Below are 19,568 nucleotides of genomic sequence, written 5' to 3' on the forward strand. Positions count from 1 at the left end.
AAATATTTTATTAATTCAGTGATTCTTTCGCATACAACTAGTGAGCCTACGTATCACACTTTGATAATCACCAGCCTAGATTGATAAATAACCCCTTACTCAGACCTTATTTTTAATCACAGACTTTCTGCGTTGTGTTGTCTTAAAGGATGGTGGATGATCTGCACCGTCTGTTGCTGGCTGCTGGGATTGCTGTGCCCTTCATTTTGGTCGGCTCAGAGATAGGCACACTCAACACCAGGTTCTACAGTCACATTCATGATGCGTAAGTGTCGAGTTGGGAAAATCTTCGATTATCCGTCCATGCTCACTAGGGTTGCAGGTATGGTGGAGCTCATTACATATAACTGCAGGTGCGAGGTGTCACACACCCAAAACTGGTTACCAGCTGATCGCAGGACAGATTTAAACAGTTATTAAGTTAGTCTCATTCACACCTAAGGGGAATTTAGATTCATCACTTAACCTGGCATGCATATACACTGTGTGTGTATTTATAGTGTTCCCTCGCTACGACATGGTTTATTTTACGGGGCCTCACTATTACACTGATTTATTTTTTTGTGTCATTTTTTTCAGTGTAGCTGGCTTTTACAAAAGGAGGAAGGAAAAGGAAAACCTTGCATCGTGTTTTGTGTCCCGATTGACTCACGGACTGTGATCCATTTTGATAGTTGTGTTGCGTTTTCTGACACGTGTTTTTGGTTTTGCTCTCGATTTTATGGCATCAGAGATGATTTCAGCAGTATAGCCTATAATTTTTTGCACATCTTTATAAGGTTTCCCCTCTCCAATCAAACTTAATCAAAGTACGCTGATCCTCTGAACAATGTGTTGAACAACCCATTTTCCTCAAGCATTCAAGGAGAAATGCATGTTCAACAGGTGCGGGGCTCATCCTTAAATGGGGGCCAACTGATTCACCCCTGTTTTTCACAGAATGGGACAAAACTGCCATTTTTTAACACCCTTTTTTCAACAAATTGACCAGTTGCACAGCCTTATGAGTGTGTATATCATGTATGCTGAGAAAACATTTAATAATCACATTTTACCCACTCAATGTGACACCTGGGCCTGTTTGGATCAACACAGAGCTGATATTTTTGCACGAATTGATTAAAGACATACTGTACATGAAGCTCTTCCTCAACACCTCTCAGCCTCTCTATAATTTTCCTTTCGTAGTAGTCAGGCTTAAAACGCTCACATCACATAGATATATCATGGAAATGGTTGCACTGTCAAAATAGCTTTGCTTACCCGAATGGACTATTACTTGCCAGTAGCCAACCTAAAGGGTATATAGCTAATCAAAGCTTAGCTATAAACTATGATATTGTCTCAGTCAAGTTAGTTCCTCCTGTTCCTGTAAAATTGTGTCCTTTCCACCACCCACTGCTGAACTGTATGGGTCCCTCACCCACCCAAGGTATTGAATGGAGGCTGAAGAAGAAAGAAAATATCTTCTCCTCAAGTGTTTTTACAGTAAATGTTGCACTATTATCTCACATAATGCTGTTGTGTTTACATTTTGCCATTGCTTGGTAAGAACATTTCAAGATTTCCATTTTCCACACGTTTCCAGAATTGCATCTTTTTGCATCTGTGCTTGAATCAGGTTTTCATTTTGGCCAAGTATTTGTGTGTTCATTCAGGTGATGAAAATTGACAGCCAGGTACAGTCATCTTCAATTGCAGTTTCACCAGTTTTGCATAATCTGACCTCTCATTTGTCAGAAACATTCTTATTTCCTCCCACAGTTCATAAACATGGGCTAATACCCTGCCACGGGACAACCAGCAAACCGCTGTATGAAACATTAAGGCTCCATTTACTCACATAGAGATGCAAATGTGTGACTTTTCACGTGTCATTATTTTACAACATTTATCATGCACAGAGCATCATCCAACACAGGAACAGGAAGTGTGCAGGTAAAGTCTTTGCTACGATCACCTCCTGGCTTAAAAAGCAAAGCATAACAATCACATCTGGGTTTGTTTCTTTCACTTTGCTTACAAAGCCTTTGGTGCATCCGAGCATATCTGCCACACCATCAGTGCACAAACCTGTGCAGTTTTCCCATTTACCGTATTTTCTGCACCATAAAGTGGACCGGAATATTAGGCACATTCTCAAACACGGTCTATTCCTGTACTTAGGCCATACATAAAATGCACCGCATTATTAATTGCATGCTAAAACAAGGTAAGAGAAGCAAAACAGTAAATTTGGTCGAACTTTATTGAAATCAATTTTTTAAAATAATGTTTTTGTCCCAAATCAATCAAGTCCTCATCTTCCATATCTGAATTGAACAATTGGGCAAGTTACCCATCAGACATGCTGGGTTGCCTTTGTGATTACTTCATATTTTAATTGAAGTATTATTGAGGGTCCGTCAATCAGTTACATAGAACAGAATTTCAAGAGTAATGAGAGAAAAAGTGCTAACTGTAAACAGAACGAGAAAAACAAATCATTCCATAGCTGCAACAAAGAAGCATTAAATATGGATGTTGCATGAGACTGTAGCGCTCCATCCTCTGAAGGAAGAACAGGACAAGATAGGACAGGACAAGGACAGAAGAAGAAGCATGCAAGACAAGACAAGACATCCGGTCTCTAAATATGCCTCTCTCAGCAACTCACTTTGTTTTCATCCATCCAGCCCTTCTGATTGCCCTTAACAATGACTCCCGCTGGAAACTTCTCTTTGGGCAGTGTCTTCCTCTTGAAAAAAGACCATATGTGCTAGTTTCTGTCCATTAGTGTGACAACCAAAATGTTTTGCAGCTAACCCTAGTACACTATACTGCCAGAGGCGAGGCGGAAGTACATACTGTACGTAGCTTTACCTAATGTTCTCTAATTGGTTTATCACTGCCAGCAAATAGTCTACATATGTCCCTATGGGAAATGGTTTGAGAGTGTGCGTGCTTACCAAAATTGCTCAACATTTTCATTTGTTTTGGAACTCACTGCACACACAAGGCATACCAGGTTAAAAGAATCACCATTGATTTTTGAAAATTAAAGGCTTCTATGTGCACCATATATTGCAGAAAATGCGGTAAGTCGACTTTGTTCAAGATATTCAGAAATGACCTGAAAATTTCAACTGTTGTTTTTTCTGGAAAGAAGGAAGTTTTCTGTTATTGGAACTCCATCCACAAAAGCTGAATATTGGCCAAGTGTTGGGCATGTCCACTAATATCTAGACTCATCAAGTTGCCATGCAAACATACTATTGATACGGACCTTTTCCAAAACTGAAACTTTCGATGTCTGCAGACTTCATGAATATGTCTGGAAATTATGTTGTCTGAGAGCGGGGCTTTGGATATTTCTTTAGCTGCTTAAGGTCCGAGTATCCATTTAAAATGGCTTTGCAGCCGGAAAGTATGAATGAAAGCTATGCCACAATGTGGGATGTTTAATATTCCTACAAGTTCAGCAACGTGATTGCTAACATTATGGGCTTTCTCATTTATCTTTGGAGTTTTTATCATCAACGTTGCCTGTTTTTCCACATGTGCACAAAGGTGAACAAAATACTCTCCATTCTTGTTCTGAAGTGAAGAGTTTCGTTTGAAGATGCCGTTTAAGCTTACTTGGGAACATAGTAGTGTTTCATGGCTTTTAACAACACACCAAGCAAAACAAAGTCAATATTGTTGCATCCAGAGCACGCGTAAGTCCAAATGAAAGATAGCTTTCGCTATATTGCCTCATGCCAAAAGCAAAGCATTTTTGATTTTTAGTATATATATGGTTGCATACACACAGTGTGTATGTGTGTGTGTGTGTGTGGGTGGGTGTGCGTGTATGTGTATCGGCACGGGGGTTTGCATGTTCTCCCCGTGCCTGTGGGGGTTTTCTCCAGGCACTCTGATTTCCTCCCACACTTCAAAAACATGAATTACTTGGCGACTCTAAATTGCCCTTAGGTTTGATTGTGAGTATGAATGGTTGTTTTTTTTTTTCCAATGTGCCCTGTGATTGGGTGGCAACCACTTCAGAGTGTACCCCGTCTTCTGCCCGAAGATACCTGGGATAGGCTCCACCACTTCTGCGACTGATGAGGACAAGCGGTTCAGATAATGATGGAGGGGTTTTACAATGAAGAAAATAAGTATTTGAACACCCTGCTATATTGCAAGTTCTCCCACTTACAAATCTTGAAGGGGTCTGAAATTTTCATCGTAGGTGCATGTCCACTGTGAGAGAGATAATCTAAAAAAAAAATAAAAAAATCACAATGTTTGATTTTTTTTTTAAACTATTTATTTGTGTAATACAGCTGTACATAAGTATTTGAACACCTGAGAAAACCAATGTTAATATTTTGTACAGTAGCCTTGGTTTGCAATTACAGAGGTCAAACTTTTCCTATAGTTGTTCACAAGGTTTGCACGCACTGCAGGAGGGATTTTTGCCCACTCCTCCACACAGATCTACTCTTGATCAGACAGGTTTCTGGGCTGTCTCTGAGAAACACGGACTTTCAGCTCTCCAAATATTTTTGATTGGGTTTAGGTCTGGAGACTGACTAGGCCATGCCAGAACCTTGATATGCTTCTTACAGAGTCACTTCTTGGTTTTTCTGGCTGTGTGCTTCAGGTCATTGTCATGTTGAAAGGCCCAGCCATGACCCATCTTCAATGCTCTGACTGAGGGAAAGAGGTTGTTCCCCAAAATCTCACAATACATGGCCGCGGTCATCCTCTCCTTAATACAGTGCAGGTGTTCTGTCACATGTGCAGAAAAAAACACTCTGAAAGCCTGATGCTACCACCCCCATGCTTCACAATAAGGATGGTGTTCTTGGAATGGAACTCATCATTTGTGTTCCTCCAAACAGGATTAGTGGAATTATGACCAAAAAGTTCAATTTTGCTCTCATCTGACCACCAAACATTCTCCCATGACTCCTCTGTTATCATCCAATGGTCATTGGCAAAGATAAGACGGGCCTTGTCATGTACTGCTTTAAGCAGGGGAACCTTCCATGCCATGCATGATTTCAAACCATGACGTCTTAGTGTATTACTAACAGTCACTTTGGAAACGGTCCCAGCTCTTTTCAGGTCATTGACCAAGCCCTGTCCTGTAGTCCTCGGCTGATTCCTCACCTTTCTAAGCATCATTGAGACCCCACGAGGTGATATCATATATTTTGATCCATGCTCTTGACCATTCCCATCATCTCCAATGACTCAGCCAACTGGAGATTTAAAGATTTAGTGTTAGAGTTAGAGGGGCACGGGAGTGCTGGAGCCACTCCCAGCTGTCTCCGGGCAAGAAGCGGGGGACACCCTGGACTGGTTGTCAGCCAATTGCAGGGCGCATAGAGACGGACAACAGTCCCACACACCATCACACCTAAGGCCAATCTAGAATCTCCAATTAATGTATGTTTCTGGGATGTGGAAGGAAACTGGAGTGCCTGGAGAAAATCTATGCAGGCATGGAGAGAACATGCAAACTCCACACAGTTGGGGGCGGGATTTCAACCCTGGTCTTCAGAACTGTGAGGCCAATGCTTTATAGCTGCGACACCATGCCGCCACTTTTCCTGATCGTAGTTTAAATTACCTTGTTGCACAGAAAAAGGACCTCCACATCCAGCAATTTCAGGCCACAATTTGATCAGCTGTTTGTGAAGATGTATTGCACTTCATGGTCACACCAGATCCTGACTGGTTTTCTGCCCCCGAAACTCCCTAATACACTATAATTGCACAATTTAAAGTGGCCTTTTTGGGGGGGGGGCAACCCAAGGCCGGCCGCACACAGCACTATATAGTCGACCCAATTCAACTGGAATATTGTGTAAAAATGAGAGTTGCTGACTGACCACCGTACATTGAGCGATAGGACAACACTTGGTCCCTGAACAGCAAGTTTCTATAGGCATTCAATATTTTACATATAGTATATTTTATCACATTTATTAACCCATTAAAAGATTGATTGATTGATAGTTACAGAAGAAGCTGGTCGCGAAAGAGATTGGAGGAGACGAGAATAGTAGGAATTGCTGGGATATTTTAACATCTCGTTCACTACCAAGTGCGATATGTAGTTCATGAGTACATTTTGAGGACAAGCTTCACTTTTTCTTTCATAGGCACATTAGAATTTTTAAATATTTTAACATGTTAATGAAACACGTTTTATGCTTTATATACAATATTAATTTGGCCTAAGGGTGATATGGCGGCTGTTTGGTGTCTTCCACGCTTAAACATGAAAATATATTCAGTTCAATCTTATTTGCATTTTGATTTACTGTATGGTACAATGTTGTGATGCTGTACGCCTCTGATGAATCTCTGCATAACCAGCGACAAACTGTTTGGCTGTTCATCAAAAAGATTCCCAAATCACGCACATTGCACAACAGTTCAGCCGGCTTCAGCTCCGTTATTTGGTGTGAGCTGACTTAAGACACACCTGTGCAATAATGATGCTGTCTAATCAACATCTTAACTTGACACACTGATGAGGTGTGTGGATTATCTCTGCAAAGGGGAAGTGCTCACTAGCAAATTTATACAGTACAGATTTATAATCGATGTTTGAGTGAAATAGGGCTTTTGTGTGCATCGCAAGTCTTAGAACGTTGAGTACAGCTCATGCTCATGCTCATGGGAGCTAAACGTGTTGCATTTTATGTTTTTATTTAGTGTGAATAGGAGAACTGTCCACATACGATTTAGAACTGAAGATGACTTTCTAATTACAGATGAAAGACCAAGACCTGGATGACTGAGAATTGACATTGATACACTTTCATATGCACCCTCTTTATTAACAGGTATGTGACAGACCTAGTGTTGATTGATCCTATCCCAGACGACATTTTTGAAGAGGAGCAGTGGAAAGAGTACTGGTGAGTTTATTTTTCATGTATACCATGTGAATGACACGTTTTTAGCTAACTGTCGTACATTTGTGCTCACTGGTATTGGCGTCCCTTTCATTTTATGAGACTTGTGTAACAGGGTTCGCACGTGGCCCTAAAAGTCCCTAAAAACCCCTACATTTTCGAAGGTGCATTTAGGGGCTCCTAAAAGTCCTTAAAATCCGCGAAAACCGGTCAAGCCCCTAAAAAGGCCTTAAATTAAAAAAATATCAAAGGGAGGACCTCTACCGCCCAAATTCTCCCTAAAAAATAAATTAATCTTTTATGTAAAAAAAAAAAATAGCGATCCGTCTGGCGTCCAAATCAGTCGGAAATTGTCAACGGAAGTCACCGTGTTGACAACTAGTCGCCATCTTGTCGATATTCCATTGTTTGTTTCCGTGAGTAGGCATTTCACTTCGTCTTCGTTACGACGTAGCGTAGTTCTTTCATCGATCCAACTTGTATCACGGGGGAGTGCATTTTTCAAGAAGCTTGGGCTGAAAGTAAGGAGTTTGGGAACTGGGTTCGTCAAGATCCAAAAGATCGGCACATGTTTTACTGCCATCTGTACAAGCAGAGTTACCAGCTTGAAAAGATGGGCGTCAAAGCGCTGGAGTCGCACCAGAAAAACAGGAGACACGCTAATTTGTCGAAGACTCTCTCATCTTCCGTTGGTATGAATCTGTTTGTAAAATATCAAGATAGTGAAGCATCAACTTCAGGCAGTGGTACTACCAGTGCATGCGCACTAGGGATCGCATTAAACCACTTACTTTCATAACCGGTTTTAACCGAACAGTTGTAGCAAAAAACGGATTAACCGGTTTTAAAACCGGTACCATAGTGGTGTTTACATAATTCACCCGCGGGACCTAACTCAGAACCATTGTTTGGTACATAGGAATAACCAATAGTCAGGACTCCACCCTATCCAAAGGCCGAGGGAGGCTACCCTCTTGTCCACTTGGGTGAACTCCAACGTAGAGACGCCGAGCCGGAGGGCAATAAGTATACCCACACCTCTTCGGTGCCTTTCACCATGGGCAAATCCTGAGTGGAACAGAGTCCAACCCCTCTCAAGGACTAGTACCCACGCTGTGTGTGAAGGCAACCCTCACAGTATCTAGTCGGAAGTTCTTGACCTCACGCACCAACTCGGGCACGTTCCCTGCCAGAGAGGTGACATTCCATGTCCCTAGAGCAAGCTTCTGTAGCTGGGGATTGGATTGCCAGGGTCGCTGCTTCTGGCATCGCCCAGCTCACACTGCACCCGACGTTTATGGCCCCTCCTACAGGTGGTGAGCCCTCATTCGAGTGTCCAAGGGAAACGAAACGCATCATCGGTAAAGATTGCCATACCTCCTAGCGAATCGGAATTAGCCTTATTGACACAAGGAATTTTTCTCCGGCAGTCGGTGCTGCCCTGGTATGACATTCAGAACAAAGCAACAACAACAAAGAACAAGAGACATTTCTGTTTATAGGAACAATTCCTTCTTGTCATGTGCCAGCCTGGACCACGGCCAAGAAGGGCGTGGGCTGGCCACTGCTCTGAGCGGTTTCATCTATGACACCTGTCGTCGGTCACAGCTGTTTCACATGAGGCACTGTGATTAGACCTTGTATTTAAGTTGGAGTTTTGTCACTGTCATTTGCCAGCTCATTGAGTATGTCTTACCGCATCCTGGGTTACTCCCCCACAGCGCCATTATTGTCCAGTCACGCTTTTGTTATGCTCTTTAGTTGTCTCATAGTTATCGTACCTTGTTTCTTGTTTTTTGGATTCTGCCTTCTTGGACTGTGTTGTTGTCCACAACTTTAGTTTATAATAAGCCCCACTGAACATCATGCCTTTGCCTGGGAGTCCTGCATTTGGGTCCGCCTACACACCGGTGGTTCATGACGGAACGAACTGACCAGAACAGGACCCAGCAGGGAAGACGTGGCGTCGCCGGGCATGTCGACGTGGACGCCGCCTGCCTGAGGTTCAAGTATCTCCTATCCGGGTGGGCTCCGTTATGTCATCCTCTCCTACCTTGCTACCTGCACCACCTGTGTTCCATGATTACGTCCCACCCACGACCCACTCACCACCACATCTCGTTTTGAATTCAGGGATTTAGGATTATGAGGAAGACTTAAACTTAGATGACCGAAGTCCTGATTCTGACTCGGACAATGAACTTGAAATTTCCCTCCCGGTGATGAGTCTCGAAGAGTTTGTTGCGCGGTCCCACACTTCCCGCTCCGGTGTGTCCAAGTCCTCTTCCTCTAATAGTTTTTTTGGAACCTGTTTGGCCATCTATCCGGGCCCTCCGCGTGGCGGCCAGAGACGCCCAAGCAGGGTGCCGCCTGCCGCCTCCTGCTGCGCGGTGACCGCGACAGCCAAGCCACTGCAGACTATCGCCCACTCCGCGCCAACAACCATGCCACAGCAGCATCCCGCTTCAGCGACGGCCGAGCCTCAGCCGACCTTTGCCGGCGCCTCACCGACCACCAAGCCACAGCAGTATCCTGCTTCCGCTCCAGCGACGGCCGAGCCTCAGGCGACTTCCCCCGACGCTTTGCCGGTGACTGAGCCAGCGGGCTCCAAGTCAATGATCTTTGAAATTGCGCATCTTATGGATGGGATTCATCGGCAATTGGACATTCTTGTCCCGGGATGGCAACAGTTGTTTTGAGCACATGCGGTGGGGACGAACGACCCTCGGTCTAGCCAAGCCCGGGCCGCAATGGTGACTGACCCGCTCCCGAGCTTTGCCCACTTCGCTGTAGCAACCAACCCGCTACTGAGCTAAGCTCATGTCGCGGTGGCGACAGATTTCCTGGTGGACCACGCTCACGTTCTTGTCCAGGCGGCAGCGACAGGTCTGTGACCGCCGCACGGTACTGTCTCGACGGCGATGACAATCCTTCCTCGGCCATCCCACGTTCCTGTTTCAGCAGCGACGATTCTTCGACCGCCTCACGTATCTGTCCCGGCGGCGACGAATCCTCGGCCGTCCCACGTTCCTGTCTTGATGGCGACCGGTCTACGGTTGTCTCACATCCCTGTCTCGACGGCGACCCATCCACGGCCGCCTCAGTTCCTTTCTCGTCGGCGACAGTTATACTATATTCTTACGTTCCTCTCTCGACATACGCCAGCAGATAAACAACCGCCTCCCGCTCCTGTCTCGATGGCGACGGGCCGGTGGCTGCCTCACGCTCCTCCCTTGATGGAGACAGAGCCGTTGCGTCCACGCCTCAATGTTGACCGATCCTCGGCCGCCCGATGCTGACATTCCTGTCTAGACGGTGACCAGCCAGCGGCTGCCTCCCGCTCCTGTCTTGATGGCAACCGGCATGGGGCTGCCTCACACTCCTGTCTCAATGGTGACTGGCACGTGGCCGCCTCACGGTGCTATCTCGATGGCGACCGGCACGAGCCCACCTCACGCTCCTGTCTCGCCAGCGGCAGGTATTCTACAGTCTCACGTTCCTGTCTCGACGGCGATAGGTAAATGGGCGCCTCACGCCCTTCCCTCGACGGAGACCGTCCTGCGCCCTGCTCACGCCATTGTCTTGATGGCGGCCACATCCCTCTCCTGGTTTGATGACGACCGGTTCGCGGCCACCTGATGACCACGTATTAAAGGGCGACTGATTCCCGGCTGTCTGATGGCCAAGCCACAGCGGCGACCGATCTTCGGCTGCCCCCCAACCAAGCCTTGACTGCGACCGATCCCCGGCTGCCTCACGACCAAAACTCAGCGGCGACCGATCCCCGGCCGCCTCCCAACCTAGCCTCGGGAAGGGCATCCGTCTAAAAACTTTGCCAAACGAATATGAACGTTCATCTAAAGAATACCATACTGGATTGGTCATGGCACGGGTTAACAACGACTTTGAATGTTGGGACTATGACACGAAAAGCTCAAGAGTGTGTTGACATGATGATTAGGAGAAAGGTTGATATTTTGTGCATCCAAGAGAGCAGGTGGAATGGTAGTAAGACTAGAAGTTTAGGGGCAGGGTTTAAAATATTTTACCATGGAGTAGATGGGAAGAGAAATTGAGTAAGGTTTATTTTAAAGGGAGAGCTGGTTAAAAATGTCTTGGAGGAGTATCAGATCAAGTGATGATGCTGAAACTTGACATTGAGGGTGTTATGGAAAATGTGATTAGTGGCTATGCCCCACAGGTAGGATGTGGCCTAGAGTTGAAAGAGAAATTCTGGAAGGAACTAGATGAAGTAGATCTGAGCATCCCAGACAGAGAGTGAGTTGTTATTGGTGGAGATTGCAATTGACATGTTGGTGAAGGAAACATGGACAATAAAGAAATGGTGGGTAAGTACGGCATCCAGGAAAGGAACTTTGAGGGACAGGTGGAGGTGGACTTTGCAACAAGAATGGTAATGGAAGAACTGAACACCTTTTTTTCCAGAAGAGGCAGGAACATTGGGTAACCTCCAGGAGTGGAGGTAGAAGCTTGCAGGTGGATTACATTTTGTGCAGACAATGTAATCAGAAAGAGGTTACAGACCTTAAGGTAGTGGTAGGGGAGAATGTAGCTCAACAGCATTGGATGGTTGTGGGTAAGACGCCTCTAGTGGTGGGGAGGAAGATTAAGAAGACAAAGTTAAAGTACAGAAACTTGTTGTGGAAGCTGAGAAAGGAAGAATGTTGTGTGGCTTTTCGGAAAGAGGTGAGACAGGCTCTAGATGGACAGGAAGAGCTCCCGGAAGACTGGACTACTACAGCCAAGGTAATCAAACAGACAGGGAGGAGACTACATGGTGTATCTTCTGGTAGAAAAGGGGAGAAGGAGACTTGGTGTGGAACCCCAAAGTACAGGAAGTCATACTAGGAAAGAGGTTAGCGAAGAAGTGTTGACACTGAGAGAACTGAGGAGAGGTGAAATAAGCACAATGAGATGCGATGTAGGCTGAATTTCCACTGACGCCCTGCAGGTAAACTGTGGGCGTTGTTAACCCAGGCCACGACCAATCCAGTATGGTATTCTTTAGATGAACGGTCATATTTGTTTGGCACAGTTATACACCAGATGGCCTACCTGATGCGACCCTCTGCTTTTATCTGGGCTTGAGACCGGTCTACAGACTGCACTGGCTTGTGCTCCCATAGGGCTGCATTCCTTATTCACATCAATACTCAAGTAAAAGTAAAGTGCAGTGCTTTTAAAGTACTTTGACAAGTGCAGTTTATCTAAAATGTGACAAGTAAATGTAACCAAATTAATGTGGCATGTTACTGACCACCTCTGTCTTTTTCAAGCAACTCGAAGTTTTGACTTTACAGGACTTCAAGTTCGTCTGCCAATCCCTCATCCTGGTCCATTGTGTTTGGGTTGTATTTGCTATGCCTCGCTGGTATAAATAGGTAAACAAAGATACATTATTTATTGTGAATATATATTTTTTGAACAATTAAGTACAGAAGTATATAAATGCCTGGAAATCTTAGATACAATGTTGATTTTGATCATCAATCCTTTTATATACAACTAAAATATTTTTCAACTGCAAAAATAAAGGAATTTTTTTCACTGTACCAATACTTTTTGAGGGGAGTGTACTTCTCTCGTGGTTTTGTGCCCCATTACCCATTACTTCTGTGCAGATTATATATGCATGACCCAAGTCTGATAAATAAATATCCTGGCAAAAGGGATGAGACTAAAAGTGGAGCAGCACCATTTATAAGCTGTAAGTGTCCAATTATGTTTTGATTAATATGCATTCGTCGACATGAATAGTACATGGCAGTCCTGCCAGAATCCAATTGCTGTGTAGAGACGCAATAGATGAAGGAAATAAAGCAAAGACTTTTTATTTACTCAAACATTGCATCATTATTGTCTGATTTGCATGGTGGAATTAAAATAGAAAGAGGAGTAGGATAAGCAGTAAGATATTGTAGTAATGCAGCACAGATCTTTACATCACATCATTACTGTGCCATTGGCCTGGCATTAGCCAGCTTTATTTAATTCCGTTATTTGTCTCTATGGCTCACCGAAGTCTTCATGTGAGTGTATATCTCTTTTCGTAAGCTATTTTTTGTTATTCAGAGGCAAGACATAATGCTATAGGTTGCAGGCCTACACCCGAGAAATAACCTGGGAAGACTAACTCATCTCTGGAGAACTGGAGGATTTACACATCAAAAGTCTGCTTATTAACAGAGGCTCACTGACAAAATTAGTTCTGCTGCCTCTACAAAATGAATCGCTGCCATCTCTCAGATGGTATTTCTGTGCGTGGGCGTGCATTTGTGTGGGTTCACTTATTTGGATGTATACTATGTACTATATAAGGGGTCAGTGTTCCGATGTAGAATTTTCTCAGCATGTCACATTTCCTTCTTGAAATGCAGATTGCTTCTTGATGAGAAAAAAAGACTGTGGTCTAGCGTCACAGATCAGTACAAACCCAAGTGTGTGTCTGGACAAATTGCATTCAGGACAAGAGAATGATTTGAGATAGTCAGTGCTGTGCCACATTCTTTATGTAGTGGAAGACCTGCTTATACCTCTAAGGGCAGACTGCCTTTGATTTTGCTGCAGATTCCATCATATGATTGACAGTTGGAAAATGACAGATCACGAGCTACAAGCAACATGTTAAATGAAGACATGCTGCCTTTTACACACACGCACATATGCACACACATACACTGTACATATGCCAAGATTTGGGCTTAATCTCTTTGTTAAATCTCTAGGCTAGCAAAGTGCTTTGTGTACAATTGCAATAAAAGCAATTATGCTGTCCAGAGTAAAGAATGACCATTATTGCAAAGACTCTAGAAGAAATTATGGAAATGCTGTCACAGTGTATTGTAAATTGCAGTTCAGGAATTACATTGATAATTTAGTAATTTTGTTTTGGGAAGAATTAATTTTGCACTCAGGCGTGTCTCTTCTCTGCCAAGTGTGCGTGGACCGTAAAACTAATTTACCCCATGGGGAATATATTTGCTCAGAAAGCAGACAATTGGGAACACTCTTGTCTGATAAGTTGGTCCTAACAAATTAATGAATGCTGATTGATTGGAAAAATCTTCAAATTTATTGCACCATAATTGTGTTGAGTGAAACTTACCAGAGCTCCACTTGGGTTTCTTTTCCTTGTCTCTCTGTTTAGTTTTCTTTCATTTCTATCCCCTTGAACTATTTCAGTTTTATGATGGGGCAATTTTGTACTCACAAGTATCCGCGCACATGCACACAAATGCACACACACAGACACAGAAATATAGGCCATTTACTCTTTGTAGACTAATTTCACGTTTATATGAACACCAGGTGTCAACTTTCCCACAATAGTTCAAGCTGTTACACCTGCAAAGGGTAGAACAAGATCATATTAAATCATATAGATTTAGAAAAGGATATCACTTATCAATACAACATATGAGTCAAGGCACGGGAGCAAATACTTTGGGCAATATAATGTTTTCAAATGGCGGTGGCTTGATCAGTAATGGTTTGCAAATCGTCAGACCTCACGGTGTTGAGGTCCTGAATTTAAATCCCGCATTATTGTGTGTGGAGTTTATGTTCTCCCAATGGGTGCATTGTGCACTGCAGGAGAATACCCATTCTCCTGTTACTCCGGTTTCCGCCCACCTTCCAAAACATGCATGGTAGGTTAACTGAAGACTTTAAATTCTTCGTAGGTGTGAATATGACTGTGTGTGATCGTTTATCTATATGTGACCTGATGTTGACTGGCGACCAATTCAGAGTTTACCTAACCTCCCAGCCAAACTCAAGTTGGATAGAACACAACATTCTTGCGACCCAAGTGAGAATAAGTGATGTAGAAAATATATGGATTGATCAGAAAAACACTGAGGGAAAGATATCTGAAAAGTATTTGCAATTTGTTGCTTCCCATCACTGACATCATTTGTGAGGGTAGCGACAACAATTTCACACTTTCTAGTTTAATTCTTTGTTCCAAACAAAGCAGAAAATTGCAAAATCATTAGTTTTGGGGAACTTTTTTTTTTGGGGGGGGGGTTATTGTTTCCCAGTTGCAGTTTTACGAGCCCAACAAAAAAATTGCTATTCTCCTGCAAAGCTGCATACATGGAAGAGACTTTTTTTTGTTTCCCAGCATCTGTATTAAAATTATTATTTCATGATTTACGTTTTATGCTGTTATTTTAACACTGCTGTTTTTGGCCCATGTGTCATTTGATCACTCTCATAGGACCCTCAAACTTGTTGCATTTTTCCGTTTTATCAAACCCGTGAAATCTCCCCAAGAAGGGTTGCGTCAGGAAGGGCATCCGGCGTAAAAACTGTGTCAAACAAATATGAGCGTTCATCTGAGATGACACACTGTGGCGACCCCTTACAGGACAAGCCGAAGGAAAGTTGCACCAAACCCTTGAAATGTGAACACTGCTTAAAGAAAAGCTGTTACAATGTAACATTATGATTATTCTATTTTATTATAATAACCACGAGGCATAACAGTATTCTAGATTGCACAAAGAACAAGTGTACTAAAAAAATGATCAATGTATATTGAGGGCAAACGTAAACGACTAATTAACAAGACAATTTATTTCTTCATTGAAACGTGTCCTTTTTCTAGCACCTATACAGTACAAACAATTGGATGATGCCTGTCATCTACAGGAGTATTCAAAATAATAGCAGTACAATGTGACTAATCAAATTAATCCACATTTCCAGTATTTTTTTGTTGGTAAAACAAACAAGTTTCCATTAGGTGCAGTGGATTCTCAGAAAACCAACAAGACCAAACATTCATGATCTTCTTCTTTTCCTTTCGGCATGTTCCGTAAAGGGTCGCCACAGCGTCTCATCTTTTTCCATCTAAGCCCATCTCGTGCATCTTCCTCTTGAACACCCAATGTCCTCATGTCCTCCCTCACAACATCCATCAACCTTTTCTTTGGTCTTCCTCTCGCTCTCTAGCCTGGCAGCTCCATCCTCAGCACCTTTCTACCAATATATTCATTCTCTTGCCTCTGAAGATGTCCAAACCATCGAAGTCTCTTCTCTCTAACTGTCTCCAAAACATCCAACTTTGGCTGTCCCTCTAATGAGCTCATTTGTAATCCTTGTAATTCTGTTTCTTCAGTGCCACCATCTCTAATCCATACATCATGGCCGCCTCACCACTGTTTTATAAACTTTGCCCTTCATCCTAGCGGATACTCTTCTGTCACATAGAACACCAGACATCTTCCGCCAACTGTTCCACCCCACTTGGACACGTTTCTTCACTTCCTTACCACGGTCTCCATTGCTCTGTACTGTTACCCCCAAGTATTTGAAGTCGTCCACGCTCAGTATCTCTTCTCCCTGGAGTTCCACTCTTCCTCCTCAGCCCCTCACATTCATGCACATATATTGTGTTTTACTTCAGCTAATCTTCATTCCTCTCCTTTCCAGTGCATGCCTCCATCTTTCTAATTGTTCCTCCCCCTTCTCCCTGCTTTCACTGCAGATCACAACATCTACCGCGAACATCATACTCCAAGGGCATTCCAGTCTAACCTCATCTGTCAGCCTATCCATTACTACTGCAAACAGGAATGGGCTCAGCACAGATCCCTGATGCAGTCCCACCTCCACCTTAAATTCTTCTGACACACCTAGAGCACATCTCACCGCTGTTCTGCTGCCAACATACTTGTCCTGCACTTTTCTAACATATTTCTTCGCCACACCAGACTTGCGCATGCAGTACCACAGTTCCTCTCTTAGTACTCTGTCATAGGCTTTCTCTAGGTCTAAAAGACACAATTTAGCTCCTTCTGACCTTCTCTGTACTTTTCCACGAGCATCCTCAAGGCAAATAGTGCATCTGTGGTACTCTTACTTGGCATGAAACCATATTGTTGCTCGCAGTTACTTACTTCTGTCCCGAGTCCTGCCTCCACTACTCTTTCCCATAACTTCATTGTGTGGCTCATCATCTTTATCTCTGCACATCCCCTTTGTTCTTAAAAATGGGGACTAGCACACTTTTCCTCCATTATTCTGGTATCTTCACTCCTGCTAGTATTCTATTGAATAAGTTGGTCAAAAACTCCACAAACCACCTCTCCAAATTGCTTCCATACCTCCACTGGTATATCATCACGACCAACTGTCTTTCCATTTTTCATTCTGTTCAGTCCCTTTCTATCTTCCCCCTTACTAATCATTGCCACTTCCTGGTCATTCACACTTGCCTCTTCTACTCTACCTTCTGTCCCATTTTCTTCATCCATTAACTTCTCAAAGTACTCTTTCCATCAATGTAGCACACTACTCGCACCACTCAACAAATGAGTCCATCGCTATCCTTAATCATGTTTGCTTGCTCCACATCCTTCCCATCTCTATTCCTCGGTCTGAGCAACCTGTAGAGATCCTTTTCTCCTTCTTTTGTATCCAACCTGGTATACATGTTGTCATATGCCTCTTGTTTAGCCTTCGCCACCTCTACCTTTGCCCTACATCACATCTCAATGTATTCCTTCCGCCTCTTCTCAGTCCTCTCCATGTCACACTTCTTCTTCGCTAATCTCTTTCCTTGGATGACTTCCTGCATTTTGGGGTTCCACCACCAAGTCTCTTTCTCTCCTTTCCTACCAGAAGGCACCCCAAGTACTCTCCTGCCCGCCTTTCTGAGTACTTTGGCAGTAGTATTCCAGTCTTCCAGGAGCTCTTCCTGTCCATCTGGAGCCTGTCTCACCTCTTTCCGAAAGGCCACGCAACATTCTTCCTTTCTCAACTTCCACCACCTGATTCTCTGCTCTACCTTTGTCTTCTTAATCTTCCTACCCACTACCAGAGTCATCCTACACACCACCTGAGGTTAAAGAACGACAAATTTGGGTGTGTTTTCTCAGTTTTGTTGCCGTTTGGTGCCCAACACGTCCGCATCTTGGCCGAGCTGGAACGAATGGTCTGTAATGCTAAGCACTGCCAATGTCACGGGTTGGGGTCAAGGACGTTTCTTCCGCTCTGGGTGTGAAAGTTGGCACATATCCAGATAATGCGTGGATTTAAAAAATGTTCTTTATTTTCAATTTTTGTTCGATTAATGTCCAAAATATATGTAATAATAATATTACTTCAGATTGGGGGGTTTACTGTATATATGAATTTTGGACAAAGTCCTCCTTTAAGCAAACCAATCCATGATCCCTGGTTTGCGATCAATAGGCCCATCGTAGGAGAAACATGCCCACATCATGATGCTTCCCCCACCATGCTTCACTGTCTTTACTGTGTACTGTAGCTTGAATTCAGAGTTTGGGGTTCGTCTCACAAACTGTCTGCGGCCCCTGGACCCATAAAGAACAATTTTACTCTCATCAGTCCACAAACTGTTCCTCCCTTTCACTTTAGGCCAGGTGATGTGTTCTTTGGGAAATTGTCACCTTTTCTGCACATTCCTTTTTTTTAACTGAGGGATTTTGCAGGGATTCTTGTAAATAGATTAGCTTAACACAGATGTCTTCTCACTATCACAGTCCTTACAGGAAAATCCAGACTAACTTTGATGTTCCTGGAGCTGATCATTGTCTGAGCCTTTGCCATTCTGGTTGTTCTGCGATCCATTTTGATGGTTGTCTTCCATTTTATGCCACGTGTCTCTGGTTTTGTTCTTCATTTTAATCCATTAGAGATGGTTTTAGCTGAACGACGCATCATTATTTTTTTTGCCTTTTTCAGGTTTCCCCTCTCCAATCAAACTTTTAATTGAAGTATGCTATTCTTTGGAAGAATGTGTTGAACGACCCATTTTCCTCAGGCTTTCAAGGATTAATGCATGTTCTACAGGTGCTGGCTTTATTCTTAAATAGTGTCCACCTGATTCACCCCTGTTTTTCACAAAATTAATGACCTCATTGATTGAATGCCACACTGTATTGCCCAATTGCACAGCCATAAGAGTGTTTATATCATGAATGATGAGTCTTGTTGATTTTCTGAGAATCTACTGCACTTACTGGTAACTTGTTTGACATGTAGCAATAAAAAATATTCTGAAAACGTGGATTAATCTGGTTAGTCACATTGGACTACTATTATTTTGAACACCACTGTATGACCACTCTTTCCTGGTTTGTCAAATTTGAGTTTAACACATTTATTAGACCCCCTGTAATGAACAGGACGAGACCACCCAGTATCATGGTGCATTTCATCTTTAATTTAACTCATTAGAGGCATTTTGAAATCACTTTTACTTTTTTTTTCAATGTTTCATTCTGCCTTCATTGGCAAACAATAGTAGCAAGTCATGGCATATGCTGTTAGAGCCTGCACTCTCTGGGGATCTTTCGCTGAGATTGGCAGCAATAATGTAGCCATGGGTAGAAAGTGGGACAAAGATGATGGCATTCTCGAGTGGTACAAACTGGGAGTCCATACAAACCTGTTTTAAATGCAGCTTGAAACAAAGGGAGCATTTCCATTCATAAAGGTTTGTTTGGATTGTTATTCTTGTACATTTTTGACAAAAGACCATTCAGTCAATTCTACATAGTGAAGTGTTACTTCAAATATGAGCAATTGTCATCCTACAGTTGCAGTTTATTGTATGGTACTGTAATTGCTCTCCCATTGAATTGGCTGATTTGCCTGACTCAAGCTGATTCTCAC

The 19,568-nt window shown here is 43.3% G+C and overlaps 1 protein-coding gene across 1 annotated transcript in view; it reads left to right on the plus strand.

Annotated features, from left to right (window-relative positions):
- The window catches only part of si:dkey-122a22.2 (uncharacterized), a 48,946-nt gene that overhangs the window by 19,036 nt on the left and 10,342 nt on the right, over positions 1-19,568 (plus strand). The window contains exons 6-7 of the mRNA XM_061820576.1: positions 149-265; positions 6,828-6,902. Of these exons, the coding sequence (XP_061676560.1) occupies positions 149-265; positions 6,828-6,902 (192 nt within the window). The remainder of the gene's footprint in view (positions 1-148; positions 266-6,827; positions 6,903-19,568) is intronic.

This window comes from Syngnathoides biaculeatus, chromosome 5, assembly GCF_019802595.1.
Source record: "Syngnathoides biaculeatus isolate LvHL_M chromosome 5, ASM1980259v1, whole genome shotgun sequence".
Lineage (NCBI taxonomy): Eukaryota > Metazoa > Chordata > Actinopteri > Syngnathiformes > Syngnathidae > Syngnathoides > Syngnathoides biaculeatus.